At 38.2% G+C, this 22,923-nt stretch overlaps 1 protein-coding gene across 1 annotated transcript in view; it reads right to left on the bottom strand.

Moving 5' to 3' along the window:
• Agps (alkylglycerone phosphate synthase) overlaps positions 1-22,923 on the bottom strand; it is a 103,680-nt gene that overhangs the window by 66,529 nt on the left and 14,228 nt on the right. Inside the window, exons 2-8 of the mRNA XM_059260742.1 lie at positions 13,089-13,178; positions 12,061-12,151; positions 9,760-9,880; positions 9,383-9,457; positions 5,669-5,740; positions 4,147-4,226; positions 2,150-2,230 (exon numbers count right to left, since the gene is read on the bottom strand). Coding sequence (XP_059116725.1) covers positions 2,150-2,230; positions 4,147-4,226; positions 5,669-5,740; positions 9,383-9,457; positions 9,760-9,880; positions 12,061-12,151; positions 13,089-13,178 — 610 coding nt within the window. The remainder of the gene's footprint in view (positions 1-2,149; positions 2,231-4,146; positions 4,227-5,668; positions 5,741-9,382; positions 9,458-9,759; positions 9,881-12,060; positions 12,152-13,088; positions 13,179-22,923) is intronic.

Here is a 22,923-nt window from a genome sequence, read left to right as displayed (position 1 = left end):
AGCCAGAACAAAACAAGATTCTATAAAATTATTAGTGATGTTATCTCTGGAAAGAAAAAACTTAAGCACACATATCCCCAGACTATTAGATAAAAAAGTAACCAGAGACTTATTAAATCCCTAAGGAAACTCCAAAATCCGTAACTGGCATGTCAGTGATGTACCTTAACATTCAAGCATATTAAAAACCAATGTTGGCCGGGCAGCTGTGGCACATGCCTTTAATCCCAGCACTCGAGAGGCAGAGGCAGGCGGATCTCTGTGAGTTCGAGGCCAGCCTGGTCTACAGAGTGAGTTCCAGGACAGGCACCAAAACTACACAGAGAAACCCTGTCTCGAAAAACCAAAAAAGGAAACAAAAGCCACTGTAACGAACAGCACACTTTAAGCTGGCTGTCTCAGCTGAGGGATGGACTAGGGCACAGGAGCTTAACGAGGAGGGACCTGATGGAGACGGCTGCAGGACAACCGTGACAGCCACTGCAGCCCAGGAGGTTCTATGGCGCTGGGAGAGAAACAAACTGGCAGGGACAATCTCAGCAGCACCTACGCAGAGAAATGTCATTCACATTTCAAGGAGGCGTGTTCCTTGAATTTTAATTTTAACCTTTAAAAAAGAAGAAAAACTTAATACTATGTCAAATGCTATAATAAAGGCTATAAAACTGGAGGCCTACAAGGCCATTCTTTGTTAGTAAAGAAAATGGCTGTCGATAATGTCTCTCGTTCAAGCTAATGGAGAACTAATCCAGGGCCTTCTGGGTGTTTTTCACTGAATATTATCAAAGTTCACTGGAAACTGTAATAATTAATAAATCCTTTGTCTTCACTCTATAAAGCCTTGACTTACTTGAAGATCTCTGACAACACCTCAACAAATCTGCTCGATTTTAAGTAAGTTAATTACTTTTTAGCTCCTGGAAATAAGCTGCCTAAGCTGGGCAGGTATTGCTATTTGCTAGCTGTTGAACTTTTCCAAATATAATTTCACTAAAAACTACTCATAAGTGAAACTTTTTAATACTTCAAAAATCTTTTAGTATTGTAATAAATTTTTCAAGAACTAGTCACAAGTAGACCAGATTTAATCATTTCAAAAAAAGGGGTGGGGGGAAATAATTAAATTACAAGTATTAACCACACATTTTCTGTGTCATATTAAAGGTTCAGGGACAAACTATAATCTAGTTTGAACAAAGTGATTGGTATGTCCCAACAAATCACAATTACTAATTTTTGTTTATAAAAAGCTGGGTTACAATCATCTTGACCATATTTGGGGAAGTTTAAAGAATCAATTTTAAATTTGGGGGAGGAATCATTTATTTTATGTGTACAGGTGCTTTGTCTGCATGTATAGTCTGTGCACCACATATATGCAATGCCCTTGGAGGCCAGAAAAGGGTGATGGATGCCCTGGCACTGGAGCTGCCAAGGGTTGTAAGTTGCCATGTAGGTGCTGGGAATTGAACCCAGATCTTCAGGAATGGCAGTCGGTGTTCTTAAACTCTGAGCCATCTCTCTAGCCCCCGTGAATCAATTCATTTTAATAATTACCTGCTTAGAACCCATAAACAGCAAATCTTAAAATTCATTCAAATACTGAGAAAGAACATAAAGACTAAGGGTCCCCAAAGCAATGGCTACCCTTCACGCTCCTGCACACTTCTTCCTCTGGGTTGGTCTCTTCACCTGACCTCCTTTCTGCTAACTCTGACTCATCCTTGAGCCTCCTTTTATTTTATTAATTTTTAAAGTTATCATACCAAGTAATGAATTTCATTATGGCAATTTTATACATAATTTGTTCTCATTTGTTGCCTTCTATTTAAGCCTCATTTTAAATGTATCAAACCTATAATGATACATAATTGTCCAAGCTCTTCCTACCTAGTCCCATTTGATAACACATACTTAGTCTTACTTATCCTGAATCATTCATTGTCTATTCTCCAATCTTCTATCCCAACATAAGTCCCCTGAGGGCAGGGATAGTGTCTCCTTCACTATTCTCAGTTCCTGAACCTTCAATATTCTCAGTTCTAGCTCAACCTGCAACAAAAACTGAGCATATTCACTGAGTGGCCAATGTATTGTGAAAGGCACTTCCTTCAGACAGAGAATACAACTGTTTAAAGAGATAACATACCTGTCTTTCCAACTCTTGTCCTGTTATCCCAGCCTCTACGTGAGCTGTCAGATTGTTCTCATCAACCCAGAGAATCCGGTTCTGTTACAAAGTAAGAGAGTCTCATTTCTTTGAGCCATTAACATTTATTAGGAAATACCTAACTTCCAAATTCAAAGCTTCAGTACAAGGTAGTAATCAGGAAGTAAGGAAAGCAAGCCCCCTTATCCTTACTCTGTACCATGACGTTGCAACAGGAGCAGTACGTGATGCAGGTGCTGGAACAGAAACCCACACTCCATCTTTGTGCAGACATTAAACTAAATGTGGTGGCTCAGCTTAGACAAGTGACTGTCTAGACTTAGGGAGTCCTCAATTGTAAAGTGTAGACAGTAGTGGTGTACAGTAACAGGGTTGCTAAAGAAATAAATAGGATAGTCCACATAAAAACAGTATACAGGAAACATCTATTTGCACTGCTGCTAACATAACAATCGTATCTACAAATCAGAAAATGAGAGAGAAAAAAACACCTGCTAAGATATTTAAATATAATGCACGGCATCTCTGCACTTAAAAAAAATCCAAGAAAAAACAAGAAACATATACAGAAAACAAAACACATTATTCCATCTCATGCTCCGAAAAAGGAACTGAGCCAGGATGGTGGTGCACATCTGTATTTCCAGAGGTACACAGGAGGATCAGGAGTTCAAGGTCATCTGCAACTACCCAGAAATCCAAGAATATTCTAAAGCCTATTCCAGAATAGGCTGTCATTTCTTACTCTCCAGAATAAAAAGAAAGACTGATGAGGAGTGCTACAATGCAATCATGAGGCAGTTACTATCAAGTTCAGTCACTGCCTCTCCCAATATTATACGACGTTAAAAAGCATAACAAAGTCATAGACATGCTAATTGCTGACTTGACCATTACCCACAGTAAACATGTATCAAAATAATCCCAAAGCATGTACAATTGTGTGTTGGTTTTTAAGTAAATAAAATGATTTTTATAGAGCATACTGCCATCTCTCTATAAAATAAGCTTTCTATGGAGGAGAGGGAGGCAAGGAAGGATGGGAGGAGGAGAGACAAGAGGAAAGGAGGAAGAAATCTAACTAGACTACACCAGGGCTGAGAAGAAAAGTTAAGTGACACCAAGGAAGAGCAGCAGATGAATTCAGATGTGTCATGCCATACTATAAACAGCCTAGTTTCTTCAAAAGTCAGTAATGGTGGGAAAAGGGAAAGCATACTTTCAGATAAAAAGAGAAACAACCAAAGTTAACAAGGCCCTTTTCTAGAGTCCCATTAGAACTAACCAACTATCATAAAGATACCTTTAAAAATAGGTAGGTGTGGACTACTGATTTTGACTTGACAAGAGTGATTAAAAAATACAATAGTTACATGAAAAAACAGCCTTTTTTAAAAAAGAGACAAAACATACAAAGTAGCATATCGAGATTTGTTTTTAAAAGGCCTAGAAAATCAAAGAGAGCAAATGAAACAAAACCTTAGTAACTATTCACTCTAGGCATAGGCATGTTGTTGCCTTTACCTTGCTGTTCAAAGAAGATTCAAATTAAAAAGTTCACACAAAGTTGCTATGACTACTGATGTCTGAAGGTAAAATTCAAGCCAGATTAAAGCCTTAACTCTGCAAGCTTTCGGACCTTATAAAAACCAGCTCTTCCACTCCTCACTAGCAAATGCGCATGAGCATTGGGTTAAGTCTGGGAGGCAAGTAGGTATGCATTACTGAAATTACTCATAACTAATAATAATTTCTTTACAATAATAGACATCAAGTTATCTACTGTCTTAAGCTTCAAAATCTTGCTTCTCAAATGATCAATTTACATGCTAATTTGGCAGTAGAGTATCAAGATCTGTACCTTAGAACTAGGGAACTTAGCTTCTGATTACCTGATCATGAAGCTAAAAAAAAGAATTAAGAAAATGATGTTTTAAACAGAAAACAACCCAAATATATCTTAGAATATCATATACCATTTGTGAAGTGTCCAAAGAAATTATTGTTCTTGTCTCATCTGCAGGACACATCAAGCCGTATGACACACTTGTTCCTCCTGTCAAAACAGGAAACAAAAACTATGTTTAAACAGTTTGCTTCCGCTACATTTCTGGAAGAAATCCCTAGTACAGAGAACACAAATGGGCCTGCGAGCACTGACTCCTATTTCTACTTTGCAAAAGCTAACACACTGAAAACAAACTCACCTTTACTTTATGCTGAATGCCAAATGCAGACTACTATGGAACTGAAAGCAATGGGCTTTTTGGCTCCATCCCTGGACATGACACTCTCATGGAAAGCCCTAGCAATTTGTAGAACTCCAAAAACATAATTAGCAAAGATCTAAGCTAATAATCACCGAGGAGAGGTAGCTTAAAAGAGAAAAGACAAGTCCTGAACACAATCCTAGAAGCACAACCAATTGCTTACTACCATAATTACATGCCTTTCTGTTAAAGAACAGTCTTACACAAAAAGCTTTAATAAAATACAAAGCTAAATGCCCAGATCATGGTATTTAAAAACAAATTTTCATATTCTTCGGTGAGAAGTGATGGTAAAATAGGATAAATAATATGCAGAATTATTTTTAAAATGTACTCCTATTTCCCTCTTAACATAATTTGTCAAAGGAGAAATGCTTTCTTAACAAAGAATAATACATTTTAAGTTTTAACTACATCTGTATCATCCCATATAAAATACCATTTTAGTTGCTATTTCCATACAGTCTGTGTGGAGAAGAAACCTCTGGAATTCAATTTCCAGAAGAAGTAATCTGTACACATCAGTTTAATTTCACCAGGCAAGATTGTCAGTCGCAAATATAGCACCTGAGGTTGGTAACAACCACTTGCTTATAACATCATTTGCAATAAAAGAAAAAGTCATAGTAAGTAACACTGCGGTACCTTTGTTCACTAACTAAAGGGGCAGTATCAGCTGGGGAGGAAGTCTGGACTCCTAGGGTTGCTGAGGTCTGATTTCCATTCACCAATGCCAATACAGCGAGAGTGAAGGTAATTTCCTCTGGCTTATTTGTTAAAATCATGCAGTCAACAATAACAACAAAAACTCCAAGATCAATTTACTTGAAGATAAAAAGTAATGCTAAATTTCTGTAATCCAAGGCACTGACCACTGGTGCACTGGTGAACTTTTAATTCTTACAGTGTTCCATAATCACTCTGTTGCTCCAAAGCTGATGCCTTACAAAAATAAAATAATTCCCACAGACATACAGGTTTAAAAACAATTACTAAACATGTTCTTATTTAGAATTAAAACACATCTTGTACTATGAATTAAAAGCAAACAACAGCTCAGGCAGTTTAGGGAGACCTACTTACAACACAAAAGATCACTAAGAGCCAATTTTTTACAATAACTACAATATAATCACAATGTTTGTTTTCAAGGGAATATAATTAAATATAGAAATATTTTAAACAGAACAAATTTAAACATATTAAAATTGAAAAACACAATACGTACCACCAATTGGTATGATACAAAGGTTGTATTTGCATGCTAGATTCACAATCTTAACTACTTCATCATGACACGCTGTTGAAAAAGGGAAAATGTAGTAACTATAGGCACATAAATAAAATCTGCATATTCTTACAAACTAAAGGTCCATAAAGCTCTTGAGCATGTGAACTTTTTCCTTATTTACTCATACTATGTTAAATGGCTGTATTAAATGACAGGTTCTTTTCAACTATATTTTTAACAATTTTAGACTTTAAAAAATTGCATTAAGCCGGGCGATGGTGGCACATGCCTTTAATCCCAGCACTCAGAGGCAGAGCCAAGTGGATCTCTGTGAGTTCGAGGCCAGCCTGGTCCATAGAGCGAGATTCAGGACAGACACTAAAACTACACAGAGAAACCCTGTCTCGAAAAAAAAAAAAAAAAAATTACATAAAAATGTCTTTCATGTCATATTCTCAAACATTAACATCTCATACAAAGAAGATCTAACTATCAAAATCAATCAACTAACATCGACAAAAAAACAACCTATAGCCCTTCCTCCAGAACCCTACCAACATTCCTTTTCGGATCAGGGTCAAAGCTGGAATCACACACTGTTCTAGTTGTGTGATTGTTAGTTGTGCCTTGTTAGTCTTCTCTAAATAGACAGTTCCTTATCTGTCTTTGACTTTCAAGACAATGGCACTTCTGAGGAACTTTAGGCAGTTATTTTAAGGAAATCTCTGAGTCTGCATGCTTCCCTAAGATTAAACAGAGACTAAACAGTTGGTGGGCATCTCACAGGAATGAAGCTATGCCTTTCTCAGCACAGTATAACCAAAGATGTGTCTCATTTCTGGTAATCCTAATTTGATCATTTGGTTAGGTAGGTACTGTCAGCTAACCCTAGCGGAAGGATGTTTTATTTCCTGTTGAAGTCAGTAACTATATATACTAAGACTATGTAAACAGCGTATTTCTCATACTTTCACCCACTAATTTTAGCACTATTGTTTCTTTATTTGTAAACAAATACTAAAATCTTACCAAAATAGAGCAGCACATGAATTCCTTCCCTTTGTATATAACTAACGCTATCTAAATAACAAAAACCTAACTGTGGATGACTATATGCCAAGTAAGATGGTACTACTCCAGCATCCTTGGAACTGGGGCAGGAGTGAGGTTTTAAGGAGGGAGCAACATGGCAGGGATTTCTTAAGATCAATCGCAGGACATTGGATCACATGGAAGACAAAGTTTGAGGAAAAGAAACGGAAAAATTATAATATTAACTGCTAATATCCTGAAAGAGAAAGAAGGGTGTTAGGAAAAACAGACAAACTGACACATACTTGTGTAAGCAAAGGTATAGTTTTACAAATGTTACAAATACCTATCTCAGTTTGCATAAAGCTAGAAATACTTAGACTTTGTATAATAGTTTCTTTGTGGGTCGGAAACCCAGGGCCTTAAAATGCTAACCACATACTCTACCATGAAACTGTAGGGCCACTTCAATTTTTAATCAAAATCTATTTTTAGACTTTCAGATTAAGCTTAATACAGTTTACTATTAGTAGTTTAAAAGATAATATATGAGGGTTAGGAATGGCACTTGCTTTGCGAACATAAAGACCTAAGACCAATTCTCCAGTACTGACATAAAAAGCCAGGCACCGGGCAGGTGGGAGGCAAAGATAGGTGGATCCTGAGAGCTCAGTAACCAGCCAGTCTAGCAGACATGGGGAGTTTCTGGTCCAGGGAGAAATCTTCTCTCAAGGCAGTAAGAGAGAGACAGAACAATACCCAATGGTCCTGCCCTGGCTTCTGCACACATATGCACAGGTATATATATACACATACATTCACAACTCTGCACCACACCATATACAGAGAGGAGAGGGAGGGGGACAGAAAGAGAGACAGAGAGGGAGAAACAGAATAAGAATAATGAAAGAATACCAGAAGGTGTCTGTTGAAAAAAATTAAAGCCAAGCATGATGGCGCACGCCTTTAATCCCAGCATTCACTTGGCAGACAGAGAGAAACAGGCAGATCTCTGAATTCGAGGCCAGCCTGGTCTACAGAGTGAGTTCCAGGACAGCGAGAGCTACACAGTGAAACTCTGTCTCAAAAAAGTGGGGGGAAAAAATTTGAGGCACTATGTCTTCTATGGATGTAACTTAGTTAAGAACCTTCCTTGACTGTGTTATCAGAAACAGCACTCCCTTGTCTTACCACCCACCCTTTTATATGGTATCTGTTTTTATAGTTCTCTGTAACAGTTAGCACTATCCAGTATATTATATACTTACTTTCTTCCTTCACTATATCCCACTACACTTTAAAACAGGGATTTTTCTTCTCAACTTTTTTTATCCTCAGTACCTAGCTGAGGTATGTAGCAAACTGAAAATAACGCATAAATACTTAGTAAGTGGAAAATTTGCTTTGGGACTTCGTTTTTGAGACAGGCTGATCTTAAGCTCACAATATAGCCAAAGATGAATTGGAATTCCTGATCCTCTTGCCTCTGCTACCCAAGTGCTGAGATTACAAGGATTCATGATATCTAGCTCAAGTAAGGTTACATTTTTCTTTTAATTTTCAATTTTATTTCATGCGTATGAGTGTTTTGCCTGTGTGTATGTCTGTATATCAAGTGTATGCAGTACCCGCAGAAGGCAGAAAAGGTGTTGGATCTCCTGCAACTGGAGTTAACAGATGGTATAAGCTGCCATGTGGATGCTGGGAATAGAGTCTGGGTCCTCTGGAAGAGCAGTCAGTGTTTTTAACCATTGAGGTATCTCTCCAGCCCCAATTAAAAAAAAAATTAATATTGTTGTTGTTGTTGGTGGTGGTGGTGGTGGTGGTGGTGGTGGTGGTGGTGGTGGTGATGGGGAGTACATGTGTAGAGGTTAGAGGACAACTCTGTGGAGTTGGTTTTCTTCTTCCACCTTTATGTAGGCTCCAGGGATCAAATTCAGGAGATTAAACTGAGGTTGTCATGTTTATAAGGCAAGCACCATTACCTGCTGAGCCTTCTCACTAGCCTCCAAAGTTAATTTTTGGGTTTTATATGCACACACCAGTGGAAACATGGGTTACAGAAGTGCATGGAAACAAAAGACATCTACACTATTTGACATTCACAATGGTAAAAAGCCCTGCCTGATGGGCCCTTGCCTGATCGCAAATCAGGAAAGTTCCATGCAGTATAATTAGACTCAGATTAAGGGCTGGAGAGATGGCTCAGAGGTTAAGAGCACTGCTTGCTCTTCCAAAGGTCCTGAGTTCAATTCCCAGCAGCCACATGGAGGCTCACAACCATCTGTAATGAGTCTGGCGCCCTCTTCTGGCCTGCAGGGATACATGTATACAAATAAATAAATCTTTAAAAAAAAAAAAAAAGACTCAGATTAAACAGATTTAAAGACAACTCCAGTAAATTTCATAGGTGTGTATGCTGTATGCACATGTGTGGAACTCCAAACTACAACAGGAAACGACCATCTCTACATCTTGGAACAGCCTTAGATTGCCACCACGTCTCACAATGTATTGCTGCACAGTGCAACATTCTCTCAAAACTTGTCCTCATTCAAAGGAAAACTAAGTTTCATTATCACTAAGAAAGTCACATAATTAAATAAATTCTTCAGAGAACTGATAACGTATTTGGAAACAAACTATACTAAAATGATATAAAGAGTTAAAACAACTTACTTGGCCAAACAACTATATCAGGAATCCGCTCCAACATCCCTTCCCTGAGCAAAAATATCTCATGAAGACAATGACCTGTTTTGTGATTTAAAAAGAAAAATGCAAAACAATTTAATTTACAGGAAGCTTCTACATAAAGACAGAAAGCCAATGTGAGCAGTCCCAGCATGAGCAGCACCAGCGTGAGGAACCCCAGTGTAACTAGCACAAATGTGAGCAGCCCTAGTGTGAGTAGCACCGACATGAGCAGTCACAAATGTGAGCAGCCCTAGTGTGAGTAGCACCGACATGAGCAGTCACAAATGTGAGCAGCACCAGCATGAGCAATGCCAGTGTGAGCAGCTCCAGTGTGAATAGCCCCAGTCTAAGCAACCTACCGTGAGCTCTGAACACTCGATCATCTGCTTCCTGTGAGTAGGAAATACTAGTTTCTTTAAGTTCCTGAAGGAAATCTTCATTTACAATAGAAGGAGGTGCTTCACTAGGATTTAAGGATGCCTAAAAAATAAAATTGGTTTCTTTGACTTATTTCTAAATAATAAATTTTGATCCCCTCTGCTTAGAGAATGATTATAAGACACAGATTTTTTTTAACATTCAACATATGATAAATATACAGGAAATTATCAATAGAGTCCAACTTGGTAACAGCAGCAAAGAACAAATCATTGGTTAATCATCTCATCTCATCTGTGTAACAGGGAGACTATGCTTTCTCTTTGTTTCTATGGTTCCCTTTGTAATTGACAATGAAGACTGCAATCAACAACAGAGAAGACAAGGAAGCCTCAAACCTTCGGTTTAGACTAAAGATACTAGGTGTGTTTTACATCAAAAATTTTCACCTGTAGATAAAATTTTCCATCTCTTATTCTTTAATGGCCATTTTAAAATGTTGCACAGAAACTCTTATACTCAGTAATAAAACTATTATTATTGGGCAGTTTAAAAATGCATCACTTGGGGCTGGAGAGAAGGCTCAGCAATTAAGAGCACTTGACTGCTTTTCCAGAGGTCCTGAGTTCAGTTCCCAGCAGCCACATGGTGGCTCACAACCATCTGTGATGGGATCAGATTCCTTCTTCTGGTGTGCATGAAGGTAGAGCACTCATATACATAAAATACATGAATAAAAAGGCATGACTTAATTATAAACTTGGTACTCAATTTCAGCTAGTATCTTGAAACCCAATCTTCAACTGTAAAGTTAAAACCACACAGTGCATGTCATTCAACTTTCATGAGCCTTGGTTTCCACACATATTAATAAGATTAGCAACCAAATGTGCACAACTACTATATGGAAAGCAGATCAAGTAAACTAATTTTTGTGAAAAGCACCTAAGAGCACATCAAACATATAAAACTGAATATAAAGAAAGTTAATACAGTATTTGGGATAAAGAATATATAAGAAAATGTAAACAAAAAAGTCTGGTATTTCTATACTTTCTTAGTCTGTTAAGGTACTGTATTCATTCAGATAAGTATTTTTACTCAAAAAAGCCAGGCACTGATCTAAATACCATGGAAACAGCAATTAGAGTTACTGGGGATGAGGTGGGGTAGTCTTGCCTTCATAAAAGTTATCCTATAGTTACTAAAAGGAAATAACCAAGAGAATTCCAACAAACAGCTGGCTGGCATCTTAAATTATTAAAAACAGAACTGCAGTTACAAACTGTTGTATGCCATCATGTGGGCTCTGGGAACTAAACCTAGGTTCTCTGCAAAAGTAGCTCCTGACTACTGAGCCATTGTTCCAGCTCCTAGAAGCAATTAACTGCTGAATATAGTCCATAAGACAGTACGTACATATTTATGGACCAGAATATCCAATTGGAGAGACGAGATGACTGCTTTGTGTATAGTAAAGTAACAGTAAGAGTAATGACAATATGAAGAAATGCCAAATATTTCATTGGTTTCAAATGCATAAAGTTTATGGTTTTTTTTGTTTTGTTTTGTTTTTTTGTTTTGTTTTGTTTTGTTTTTTTTTTTTTGAAGATTTCTTGCTTGGTCCAGTTTTATTCTTTCCTTAAGTCAGGACCCATTATGTAGCTCAGGTTGATCTCAAACTTATAATCCTCCTGCCTTTACCACCCAAGTGTTGAGATTTCAGGTGTGGGGCACTGACACCAGATCAGTTTAAAAATTTTTAATACCACGTTCTGAAAAGTGAAATTACAAAAACTAATTAAAAATCTTGATTCTTATTCAAATTTTCACATTTAGTAATTCTTCAAGTATTCTCTATCTGTTCTAACACTAAAAATGATATGGAATAATATTAAAATATATTTTCACCTTGAAATAACACATTTATTCTAGATTAATATCAGCCTATTATTTTAAAATCAGCCTCTTCTGTAAAACCAACAGCTCTCATATAACGAATTAGCTTGCATTCACTGCCACACTGTATAAAGTAGATCAGTCTTTACACTCACCTCAATTTAGAATCACCGAGGCACAGAAAGAAGCAAGTCCGCCCGATAAATCTAGCAAATACTGAGGTTGGGATCTAGACCTCTATCAACACTAGAAAACTGATCTTAACAAGACCAGTAAACAGGCTTCACAACAAACTGTACCAAACAATGTAACAAGTTATGATAATATCTAATTGAGTAGGCATAAAAAGCACAACTGAACATTTATAACTATTGTTTGCTTACTTTAGAGGTAGTTTTATGCTCCAGACTTACTCCAAGGGTGTTTTGGATCCAGTCTTTCAAAGTTGGTAAAGCCATGCCACTAAGAGGGTACCTGAGGTACAAAGTAGATAAAGAATGCTAGAGAGAGGTATCTTTATCTAAACGTAAAATTTATATTCTGCTTCTAGGAATGATGAAGCAGTTCCTAAAAGTTTCATTAACAAAACTGCTTGTATACTACATATTTAATTCCAGAGTACCCAGATCCTATTTCCATATTTGGGGATTTATTCTTGTGTGAGCTTTGGAGAGGGGAGAACTGCCTACTCCTAAAATGAATATGCCAAGTACCCACCATCCCCATGCCCACCTTCAAGAGCGTATTTATATTATGATTCATAACAGCAGCAAAATTACAGTTATGAAGTTGCAATCAAGATTATTTTATGGTTGGGGGTCACCACAACATAAGGAACTGTATTAAAGGGTTGCAGCATTAGGAAGGTTAAGACTCATTGTTCTAAAGTCTCTAACAGCACCACTACATCCTCTTTGCTCTTAATTAATGCTGTCCTAATAACCTTAAAGGTGTTACTTTTCATTATAACCCAAACCCAGATGTAAATTACTAGACTTAAATGGAAAGTCATTTCCAATAACTCAAAAGCATGGAGGACCAGGAGTGGCATGGGATGGATAACTCTTTGGATCCTGATTCAGAAAACTATCTATAGAAATCATTTGTAAGACAACAGGGCAATGAGACTATGGACTAAGGAATTAGATATTATAACAAGCTTTGTTACTTTAGAAGTGTGATATTAATTAAAATTTATGAAAAATTATATTAGGGCTTATTTTAAGATATAAAAGAATCGGTATCATGATGCCATCAGAATTTAAAATATAAGATATAAAGGAATTATAGCAAAATGCTGGTAAGTTTTTGCTTAGAGGAGGGGACATCATATTATCATTCCCTTTTTTATGTTTAAAAAATATAGGAAGAGAAAAAGAAAGAATAAAATGAACTTAAAAAGCAGGGTTACCTTTTCCCAGTCAGCTCAACCTGGCCCTTCTTATTGAAGAGGAACTTGGAATCATTATAGCCCCATCCATTCCATTTCAAAACTTCTTGTCTAGTGAGAAGAAAAACATACACATATATATACACATACAGGACCTATGCTGGTGCTAGAGATGGCTCAGCAGTTAAAAGGACGTACTGCTCTTACAGAGGATTTGAGCTTAGCAACCAGGACCCACATGTGCTGGCTCACAACCACCTGGAGAACTCAACACCTTTGGATTCCATGTGCATGTCACATACCCACACACACCACTCTTGTGCACTCTCTCTCTCTCTCTCTCATATACATATATATATATATATTCATACAAATATATATCTCTCTGCTATGTACATGACATCATACTATCAGCAATCACCATCATTTCCACACTTTAATACTAAGAAAATGTGTAAAACCACTAAGACAAACCCCAAGATCAACTCACTTATACAGACTTTCATATGCCAACCTCTGAACACCTCAGCCCTTTTTCTTACTCTAGTACTTTTCTCAAAACACCCAAAACAGGTATCCATGTACTCATCATTGCTGGAGTAAAGTTAAAGTCACTAGAAAAAAAAATCATATTCCCCCTTGTTTCAGTTTTTTCATGTTGAATTTACCTCTTAAAACTAGTATTAATATTCTTTCTCCCTCTCTCTCTCTCTCTCTCTCTCTCTCTCTCTCTCTCTCTCTCTCTCATACACACACACACACAAACTGAAAATAATTTTAGCTCTTTAAAAAAAAACATGTGCTAAGCATTTCAAAACCAAACAATGGGCCGCGCAGTGGTGGCGCACGCCTTTAATCCCAGCACTCGGGAGGCAGAGGCAGGCGGATCTCTTGAGTTCAAGGCCAGCCTGGTCTACAAAGCGAGTTCCAGGAAAGGCGCAAAGCTACACAGAGAAACCCTGTCTCGAAAAACCAAAAAAAAAAAAAAACAATGTATCAATGGCTTTTCATTTTCACAACCACTTAAACGATCAGTTGAAATAAAAATGAGAACATATTAAAATGCCTACATATTAACAATTCCAAATGTAAAATCACTGTAATAAGCAGAGGATGCTATACAGTGAGCTAAGATCAATAAATTTGATTCAAAGACAGATGAAAAGAAGTGTGCTTATAAGATAAATGTTTCATTTTGTACACTAAACTTAAAGTATGGGATAGAGCCCGCCATGCTCAAAATCCTGGGTCTGGTCTCTAATAGTGTAAGTAATAAATCATAAGATGGCCTAAATAACTCTGCAGTTAAAACTAAGAACAGGAAGCTGACTTTTACGTGTTAGAAAAACATCAGAATTTTTAATTTTCTGCTATAATGAATAAGACCAATATATAAGGTAGTTCAACTACTAGCAGAAACGTTAATAAAGCAGATTTAAAATAAAAGTGCTACATTTTAGGCCATAAATCAAGTCTTAACATATTAAAAACAAAACAATCTTTTATATCTTATTGGCTTATAGTGATAGCAAGAGAAACTATAGACACTATACAAACACATGGAGATTGAACAATGCATTTTGTGGGTAACTAGAGAAATCAAGGAGGAAATTTTAAAATTCCTAGAGTCAAATGAAAACAAAAAAAAACAAACTTTATCAAAACCTCTGGCATAGAGCAAAGATGGTTCTAAGAGCAGCAGATGTCTGTGTTTACATCTAAACTGCAGAATATTGAGATTTAATGAACTCCTCAGGAAAGAAACAACAGGCCAAGCCTGAAAACAGTAGATGAGGAAAATAATAAAGACCAGGGACGAAATTAATAAACAGAAACTAAAGAAGAGTGTGAAGAACCACAGAACCCAAGTATTGGTATTTTGAAACTATAAAAAGACATAGAAAAATGAGTGCTAGGTTTATAAACCATCTACACTCTTCAGCCTCAATGTAAATACCAATTTTGACCTAGAGATAACCACTAATGATTATATCAGCTTTCAATATTTCTTTTTTCATTCCAAATTATGAATCTTCATAATTTCAAAAACCACTTTCATCAAAATCAGTAATGCACATTATACCGGAAATACACTGGTCTGGGCATGTGCAGAGCCATACTTAAGTATGGTGTTGGTTTTAGTGTTACAAGGGTGCATGATGTGATCTTAGCTACTGAAATAAATTAGTGGCAAATGTTTCAGCTATGCAGTTTGAAATGAAAACTGTTTTCTATTCAAAAAGGCTACATGCCATATTAATTCAAAATAAGCTTGCCACTGTACCCAGCTAGAGAACCCACCTCTTTTTAAATTATAATAAAAGCAATAATTCAGAATTAACAAAGATGTTCTCACTAGAAAGTACTCTTCAAATTCTCCATAATTCTCAAGGAAGAAGAAAACAAAAACTGAGAAGTAAATTTTTATGGCAATTATTGTCCGAGGCCAAAGGCTTTTCAAACAATTGCAACACAAATATAGTACAATGAATCAGACACAAGTAACCAAAACGTACAAAAGCCTCTACACATAGAGTTGAGACAAAGAAACCAAGAATTTTCTCTTTGAAATCATGGTTTCCTAGAACTAGGGAAGCAGAGGCAAAAGGATCACAAGTTCAAGGCTAGCCTGGGCTACATAGTGAGCCTCTATCTCAAAAGGCAGAAATAATAAAATCATGGTTTGCTATCAATAAAATACAGTCTCTATAAAAAACAAACTGCTCAAAACATCTCAAAAGCATCAACCCAAAGATAAGATCTATAAATGGGTCACATTAATGTCTAATTCTTTTTTCTATTTTGAAACAGAGTCTCTACATAGCCCTTGCTGTCCTGGAACTTGCTATGTAGACCAGGCTGGCCTCAAACTCACAAAGATCTATCTGCCTATATTGAGATTAAAGGTGTGGGCCTCACCTGGCTTAATATTTCTCCTATTCCCACAACATTCCTACATCATGTAGAGGACAGTTTAGAATAGACTTCTAGGAATGCCTTTACAGAAAAACTTCACAGCTCAGGGCTGGAGAGATGCTCAGTATGTAAGAACACTTGATGCACGGGGGGCATGTAGACCTGAGTTCAGAGCCCAGGGACCACACAAAAAGCCAGCTGGGCAACCCTCCTGTAACCCCAGCACTGGGAGGAAGAGGAGGAGGGAAGCAGAAAAAGGAAGACAGCTGGGGTTTTCACAGAAGTTTCACACCAGTCTAGCTCCAGGTTTAGTGAGAATCCCTTTCTCAAAGAAATAAGGTAGAAACTATAGTACTATACAAACAAGGAAATTTGAATGCTGCAGAATATTTGGCCTTCCATTTCAAAGTAGAAACTATCCTAAAGAATCTGCAAGCTTTCGAATGTAAGCTAGTGATACTTCCTTTCTCTTTATCCCAATCAGGAAATTCTTTTTGCAAAAGTTTGGCCCAGGAACATTCCCCAAAAGCCCTTGTGTTAAAGGCTTGGTTCCCCAGGCAAGGTGTTATAAGATGACAAAGCCTTTAGTAGGTGAGGGCTAGTAGGAAGTCTAGAGTCATTAGAGACATGTCCTAAAAGGGAACTGTGCATCCCCGGTCTCTTTCTTATAGCCCAGGCATAGAATGACTAGTTTGCTCTGCCACACGCTGCTTCGTGTGATTGCTGCCTCGCCAGTGGCCCAAAACAACAGGTATCAGTCACAGAAAGACGCCTCCAAACTGTGAGCCAAAACAGCTTTTATTAAGTGCTTGATCCTAATAGTCCTCCGTGTAGAAGACTGCCAAGTACCTTGATATGTATTACAGGTTTAACATTTGCAAATGAGAGTAAAGCTCCCACATGTTACAAAATTTGATCCTTAAAAACTGTCCTGTCCCACCTTTTCCAGATAAAGAAGTTTTCCTGAGAGAGGCTATGATCACATGGCTGAGTTATGAGTATCCACGTCTGTCTCCCAGTCTCATGACAATATCTGAAACCCACTAAATTGCACCCTCAGGTACCCAAAATAATTTAAAGAGCCCTCTTTTCGCCACTTTAATACTTCCTCAAGGCACTATTCTATGTTCTTACTGTGGTCATTCTGCACTGGGCCTGAAGGAAACATTTAAGAATCAAGGACAGTGGCTGTATCAATAAGCCAGGTGCCTAATACCCTCCCCATCCCATAGTAAACTCCACCGTTTGGAATACTAATCCCAGGGCACCAGGAAAACTACAATAAAGAATTCTAAAAGTCCTCTGCTTTCCCAAATATTCTAATAAAAGGAAATCATTCACAACAAAACCAGAGGTAAATGAGTATCATCTTTCAATTCCTGGAGCTAACTACACCCAATCTGATGTCTTCAAAACCCAACACTTCCTACTGCCAAAAAGAAGAGGGTTGGCTTGATTTTACTCTATTAAAAAAAAAAAGTTTTACAAACTTGCAGAACCAAGTAGTACAAATATGAAAAAGAAAAATTATTTGTTGCAACAAAATAGAATATAAAAATATAAACTATCATCACATATACACAAGGTGGCAGTATTCTCCTAGGAGATGTGTAGTTTGCAAACTCCATTTTCCCACTCCCCAGGCCTGTTACTCGGTCATTAAGTGAAATGTTTAGACTAGCAAGCACTGTTATTACTAATCCATAGGGAGTTCCTTTATTTAGTCTTAAATAAGTGGGCTCACTTCTGAGTCTGTACCTGGAGACTAATCATCACATCCCCACTCCTCTTCAATAGTAAGTTACAAGCTTCTGAGTCTAAGTGCGTGGCTTCTACCATTACTTTTTCTAAGGATGGTATTCTCATGCAAACATCAGGAAAAGGAACAAGTTAGTTCACCTACTTTCACTCTGGGTTAACAACTTTTTAAGATCAGTTAGCTAATAACTTTTAAAGCTTTTCTGATAAAATTCTAATGAAAGATGTCTTACTTCTTACTCAGTTCAGATGAAGGCAAGCTTTGGCCTATCTGTCCAGTTTAAAGTAAGAAACAGCTTTTGGAAGAGTGAGAAGAACACCAGGAAAGACTCAGTGCTGGCCAGGGGAGCCTCAGGGTTAGCCACTTTCAAACCTACCGAACATGCACGCAGTGTGCACAAATTCTAACCCTCCTCAAGATCTTCTAATAAAGATCTTTATTCTCTGGATTGTGATTAACTGCTTCAGGGCTGGTACAACCTAAGAGAGAGCGTGTGAAATAATCATGCTTGCACTTCCCCTTGCCCTCAGCTATATATGCCTTAAGAGGAAAATAAAATTTTGGAGCTTGATCTGAAAAAAGAAAAAAAAGAAGAAAAGAAAAGAAATGACGAGACTTAGGCACTCGGGAGGCAGAAGCAGACAGACTTCTGTGAGTTCGAGGCCAGCCTGGTCTACAGTGAGTTCCAGGACAGCCAGGACTACACAGAGAAACCCTGTCTTGAAAAACCAAAACCAAACCAAAAGTGATGAGAAAGACAGCAAATTCTCTTTCTTTCTCTCTCTCTCTCTCTCTCTCTCTCTCTCTCTCTCTCTCTCTCTCTCTCTCTCTCTCTCCTTGAAAAGATACACTCTGAAAAAATTTCCATAGACCAAGGTCAGTGGGATGGGGGATAGGGGCTGTAACTGAGGGAAATCCTACAAATGAAATTCTATTCCCACCAACTTCTTTATTTATAAAAAAAAAAAAAAAAAAAAAAATGGCGTTCTCACCGGGTGGTGGTGGCACACGCCTTTAATCCCAGCACTCAGGAGGCAGAGGCAGGCGGATCTCTGTGAGTTCAAGGCCAGCCTGGTCTACAGAGCGAAATCCAGGAAAGGCACAAAGCTACACAGAGAAACTCTGTCTGGGAAAAAAAAAAAAATGGAGTTCTCACTAGAAATCTAAAGATTGATAGGGGAGGAAGGTATAATACTATATTCTAAGTTTAACTTAAAAAAATGTAGGTCTTTTGAAATAAATTTAAAGTCATCTTCATATCTAGCCTGCCAATCCTACAAAATTATTTAAAAACTCAGTAAGAAAGCTTTCAAAAATGTGTACAATATACACTGCCTGACTCTAACAGTAAACAAATCCCCTTTCAAATAGAGAGTTAATACAAATAGCGTGGTTCTGTGTATAATACTTGGAGTTATTTCAGAGAAAACCTTAACAGTCTATTACTCCTGGTTGTGAGATGTAACATCTGACTTAGAAAATCAACTGAACATCATTAGGCTCTGGTCAGCATCTGAATCATATATACTATCTCCTGTTGCCTGATAGAAAATTCACCACCCTACCTTTATCTGATTAGGCTTGTATTTTCCACAGAGAGAAGGAACCATGGGAAACAGCCTCAAGGTGCACTAATTTCACTTTCTGTGCAGGACCATGGACACTTCTATCTCTGCATATTCCTGAGAGAACCTCTACTTGCAAAACCCTAAGTCTAAGTCATCACAGAAATGGAACTGTAGAAAGCATCCAATCAATGACCTGGGGACACTGTGAGGTGCAGGACAGACAAAGCCAACACAACCGAACCTTCCCCAGTACCTGCAGTTTATTCAAGTTCCTGGTGGAAAGAGTGCAGACATGGTCACCTGCACTGTGAAGATACAGGTAGTCAGTCAGCCTTAGAAAACTGCATGGTCTCATGCAGCCTAAGACTGTCTTCTATCCCCTGATCCTTCTGCCTTGGTCTCCCAAGCTCTGGGATTACAGACATGTGCTGCCATGCCCAGCAGGTAAGAGCACTTGCTCTTCCAGAGGACCCAGGTTTGATTCCCTGTACCTATACGGAGGCTCACAACCACTGGTTAACTTCAGTTTCAAGGACTTCAATGCCCTCCTCCAGTCTCTATAGGCATTGCATGCATGTTATACAGCCATACATGAAGGTCAAACATCCATTCACATAAAATAAAAATAAATTAAATCTTTTTTAAACGTTTTTAAAGACACACAAAGAGGAACACAAGTGTTCCTAGTAAGCAACTCTGCAGAAAAATCCTGTGCTAAGTATACACAAGTTATGTCAATTAGAAATCTAGCAGTAACTCCTAGACATATGCTTCAGACAAAGTTATGCCCTGTTCCATAAGGGAACATGTTTGCTCCATTTCCTGGAGCACTGTTACTAGAATGGAGAAAGAAAGTGGAAATGCATTCTGTGAGATATTACACAATGATCAGAATCACTTAAGTAGATTGGCACACAGATTTTAGAATAGTGACTTTTTTCTCTAGGCAGAATCCAGATTTAAATGAGAGATGAAAGGAGACTATTTGGCAAGGGGTAGAGAGGGCACTGGAGGGTAAGAGGTATACAAAAGTAATATACAATGATATATGTGTGAAAATCGTATGAGGAAATCATTATTTTTATATACTAACTAAAAAAATTAATTTAAAGCAAGAAAAATGAATCAGAAAAAAAAAACCAGAAACACAGTGTTGAATACAAAGAAAAGGAGAAATAAGACCCAGAATATAACAGCATTTCAGAGAAGAAAAAAACACAAAGTAACTGTATGTTTTACAGAACACATATACAAAACCAGCCATGGGTACCCATGGAGAGACAGACAGGAGAGACAAACAGAATACACTCAGGAGTCACACAGAAGAAAACGAGAAGGAGGAGCCTCTTAGCAAACACCATGAAGCCAGTAGTATAGTCCCCACAACTCCCTGAACCCGAGGCAAGGTGTTGCTCAGCCCTGAACTCCAGTGTCATCTTGCATATGCTTAAAGGAATTCCATGAGATTTTGTTACCAGAAAAGGAAAATGGAGAAAATGGAGTTTCTAACATCTTTTTCAAGACAGAAGTCAGTTACCATCACAGCTTCAAACATACAACAAACCAAGTACGTATTTAACTCTCCACAGCCAAAATCTTTTATAAATTTACAGGGTGGGATCAAGGGTTGAAAACTGTCTGAAATTTAAAAAAAAAAAAAAAAAAAGGAAAGATATAGGGAACAATCTTGTACACAAAGAAACAAGGAAGGGGGTCTAAGAAGAGAAAACTGGAGTAGGTGAGGCAACACCAGCCTTTCAAACTGACAGAATAATCTGGTGATCACCACTCACACTAGGCCCTTATCTCAACACTGTTCTTAACTACCACCCCAAATTCTGCCAATTAGAATTATATTGGTGTTTGAGTGTCTCTGGAAATTTAAATACGAGTATTAGTCATGCATACCTTGGTCTAGAGCAGACACCCACCTACCCCTATACAAGCTTGGCACCTACCTTGGGGAAGATCTAAAAGGGTTCAAGTACCTTACTCTATCCCAAAAACAACCCAAATCAGCATCAGGGAAGTGTCAGCTAAGGAAGCAGACAATCTAGATTTTCCTTGTGTTCCCTCAACTGTACTTGGACCCATGGCTCTTGTCCCCTTCACTGTCTGGTGTAATCTACCCATGGAGTGATTCTGGAAGGCACCAACTGGAAAATGGAATTGACTTCCACTGCTCCCCCTCTTGTTCAAGCAACTGGAAGAGGAAGCGGATCTGAAGTTTCCTGAACTGATGACTCAGTAAGTGAGCAAAGGCCTTCAGGAAGAACCTTGCAGTTCTGCAGAAACTGTAAAGCTGAACAAAACAAAGAAGGTTGTCTTCAACCCTCAGCAAGGCAGGCAGTCACTACAGATATCAAGACCTAGTTGTCCTTCAAAGCTGTCCTTCAGGGCTAGACCATCCCTCCAAGCAAAGGCCTACAAAGGACAAGACTGAACACTATACTTACTCGACAGTCAGTATTCTTGTTTAGAAAGCTGTTTCCTTTTTTACCTACAGTATTATTAATAATCAGCAGCAGTTCCTTCTACTTTGTAACAGGTAGCTGAGATTGTTACCTTTGCTTCCAGGAACCCAAAGTGGGGGAAATAAGCCTCACAAAGTTTGGAACAGGGACTTAGGAGATGGCTCATTTGAAAAGAGTACTTGCTGTGAAGGGAAGAGAGAGGATCTGAATTCAATTTCCCAGCATCCACATAAAAGTCAGGAATGATGGTATGCCTGTGACCCAACACTGAGGGGTAGAAACAGGTGGATAGGAAACCCTGCCTCAAGGCGGTAAAGTGGACAGCAATAGAGAAAGACACCCAACATCTTCTTCATGGGGGCACACACACACAGAGTTTAGAGGACTCAATCACATCAGCTGTATAAACATTGCTCACTTCAACTGCACCATTAGGATGCCCCCGTAAACCTACCCTATGACTAGAATTTCTGGCAGTGGGAGAATCCACATTTTGCAGAAGCACTCCAAGGATATTCCAGTAGAGCCATCCACACACAACAAGCACTACTTTGAGGCATGAGCAGAGGTCAAGAGTGGAAGACTCATCTACTAAACGAGGAATACAATACCTGAGGTCAGTGCTATAAAAGTCGACTTGCTCTCTCTCACCAACCTTCTTCCCCAAACCCAGAGGTTAGCACTGGAAAAAGGAAACAAAGGCCCACCACACCCTCCAGAGATGGGGGGCCTAAGTGGAGTTCAGTAGTGATAGGTAACAGCAGGGCAGAGTGGAGAAGGGGAAAGGGGGACAGGGAATAGAGATGTGCTTCCCAAACAGGGGGGCTCACATATCTCTGTCCACATTTTAAAGGGACTCAGAGAGGGAATAAGAGCTACCCAAAGGAATTTACCTAAACCTTGGTAAATGTTATCTGTTGTATAACTTTTCCTAGTTTTAAACATGTTGGTCTTATAAGCACAAAATTTTAAAAATTATTTTATCAATTAACTTGCCTCTAACACAAGAATATTTATTCAAAGAACATTTCACACAGTAGCAACAATGAGCCGTGGCTCCTCAGTGCCACCAAGAATTTCCAATGACAGTAAATAGTGTCACTGGTGAGGATGATGTCCATGATCCTGACAATGGCTTG

The sequence above is a fragment of the Peromyscus eremicus genome, chromosome 4, assembly GCF_949786415.1.
Source record: "Peromyscus eremicus chromosome 4, PerEre_H2_v1, whole genome shotgun sequence".
Taxonomy (NCBI): Eukaryota; Metazoa; Chordata; class Mammalia; order Rodentia; family Cricetidae; genus Peromyscus; species Peromyscus eremicus.
This window is presented reverse-complemented; position numbering and strand designations above follow the sequence as displayed.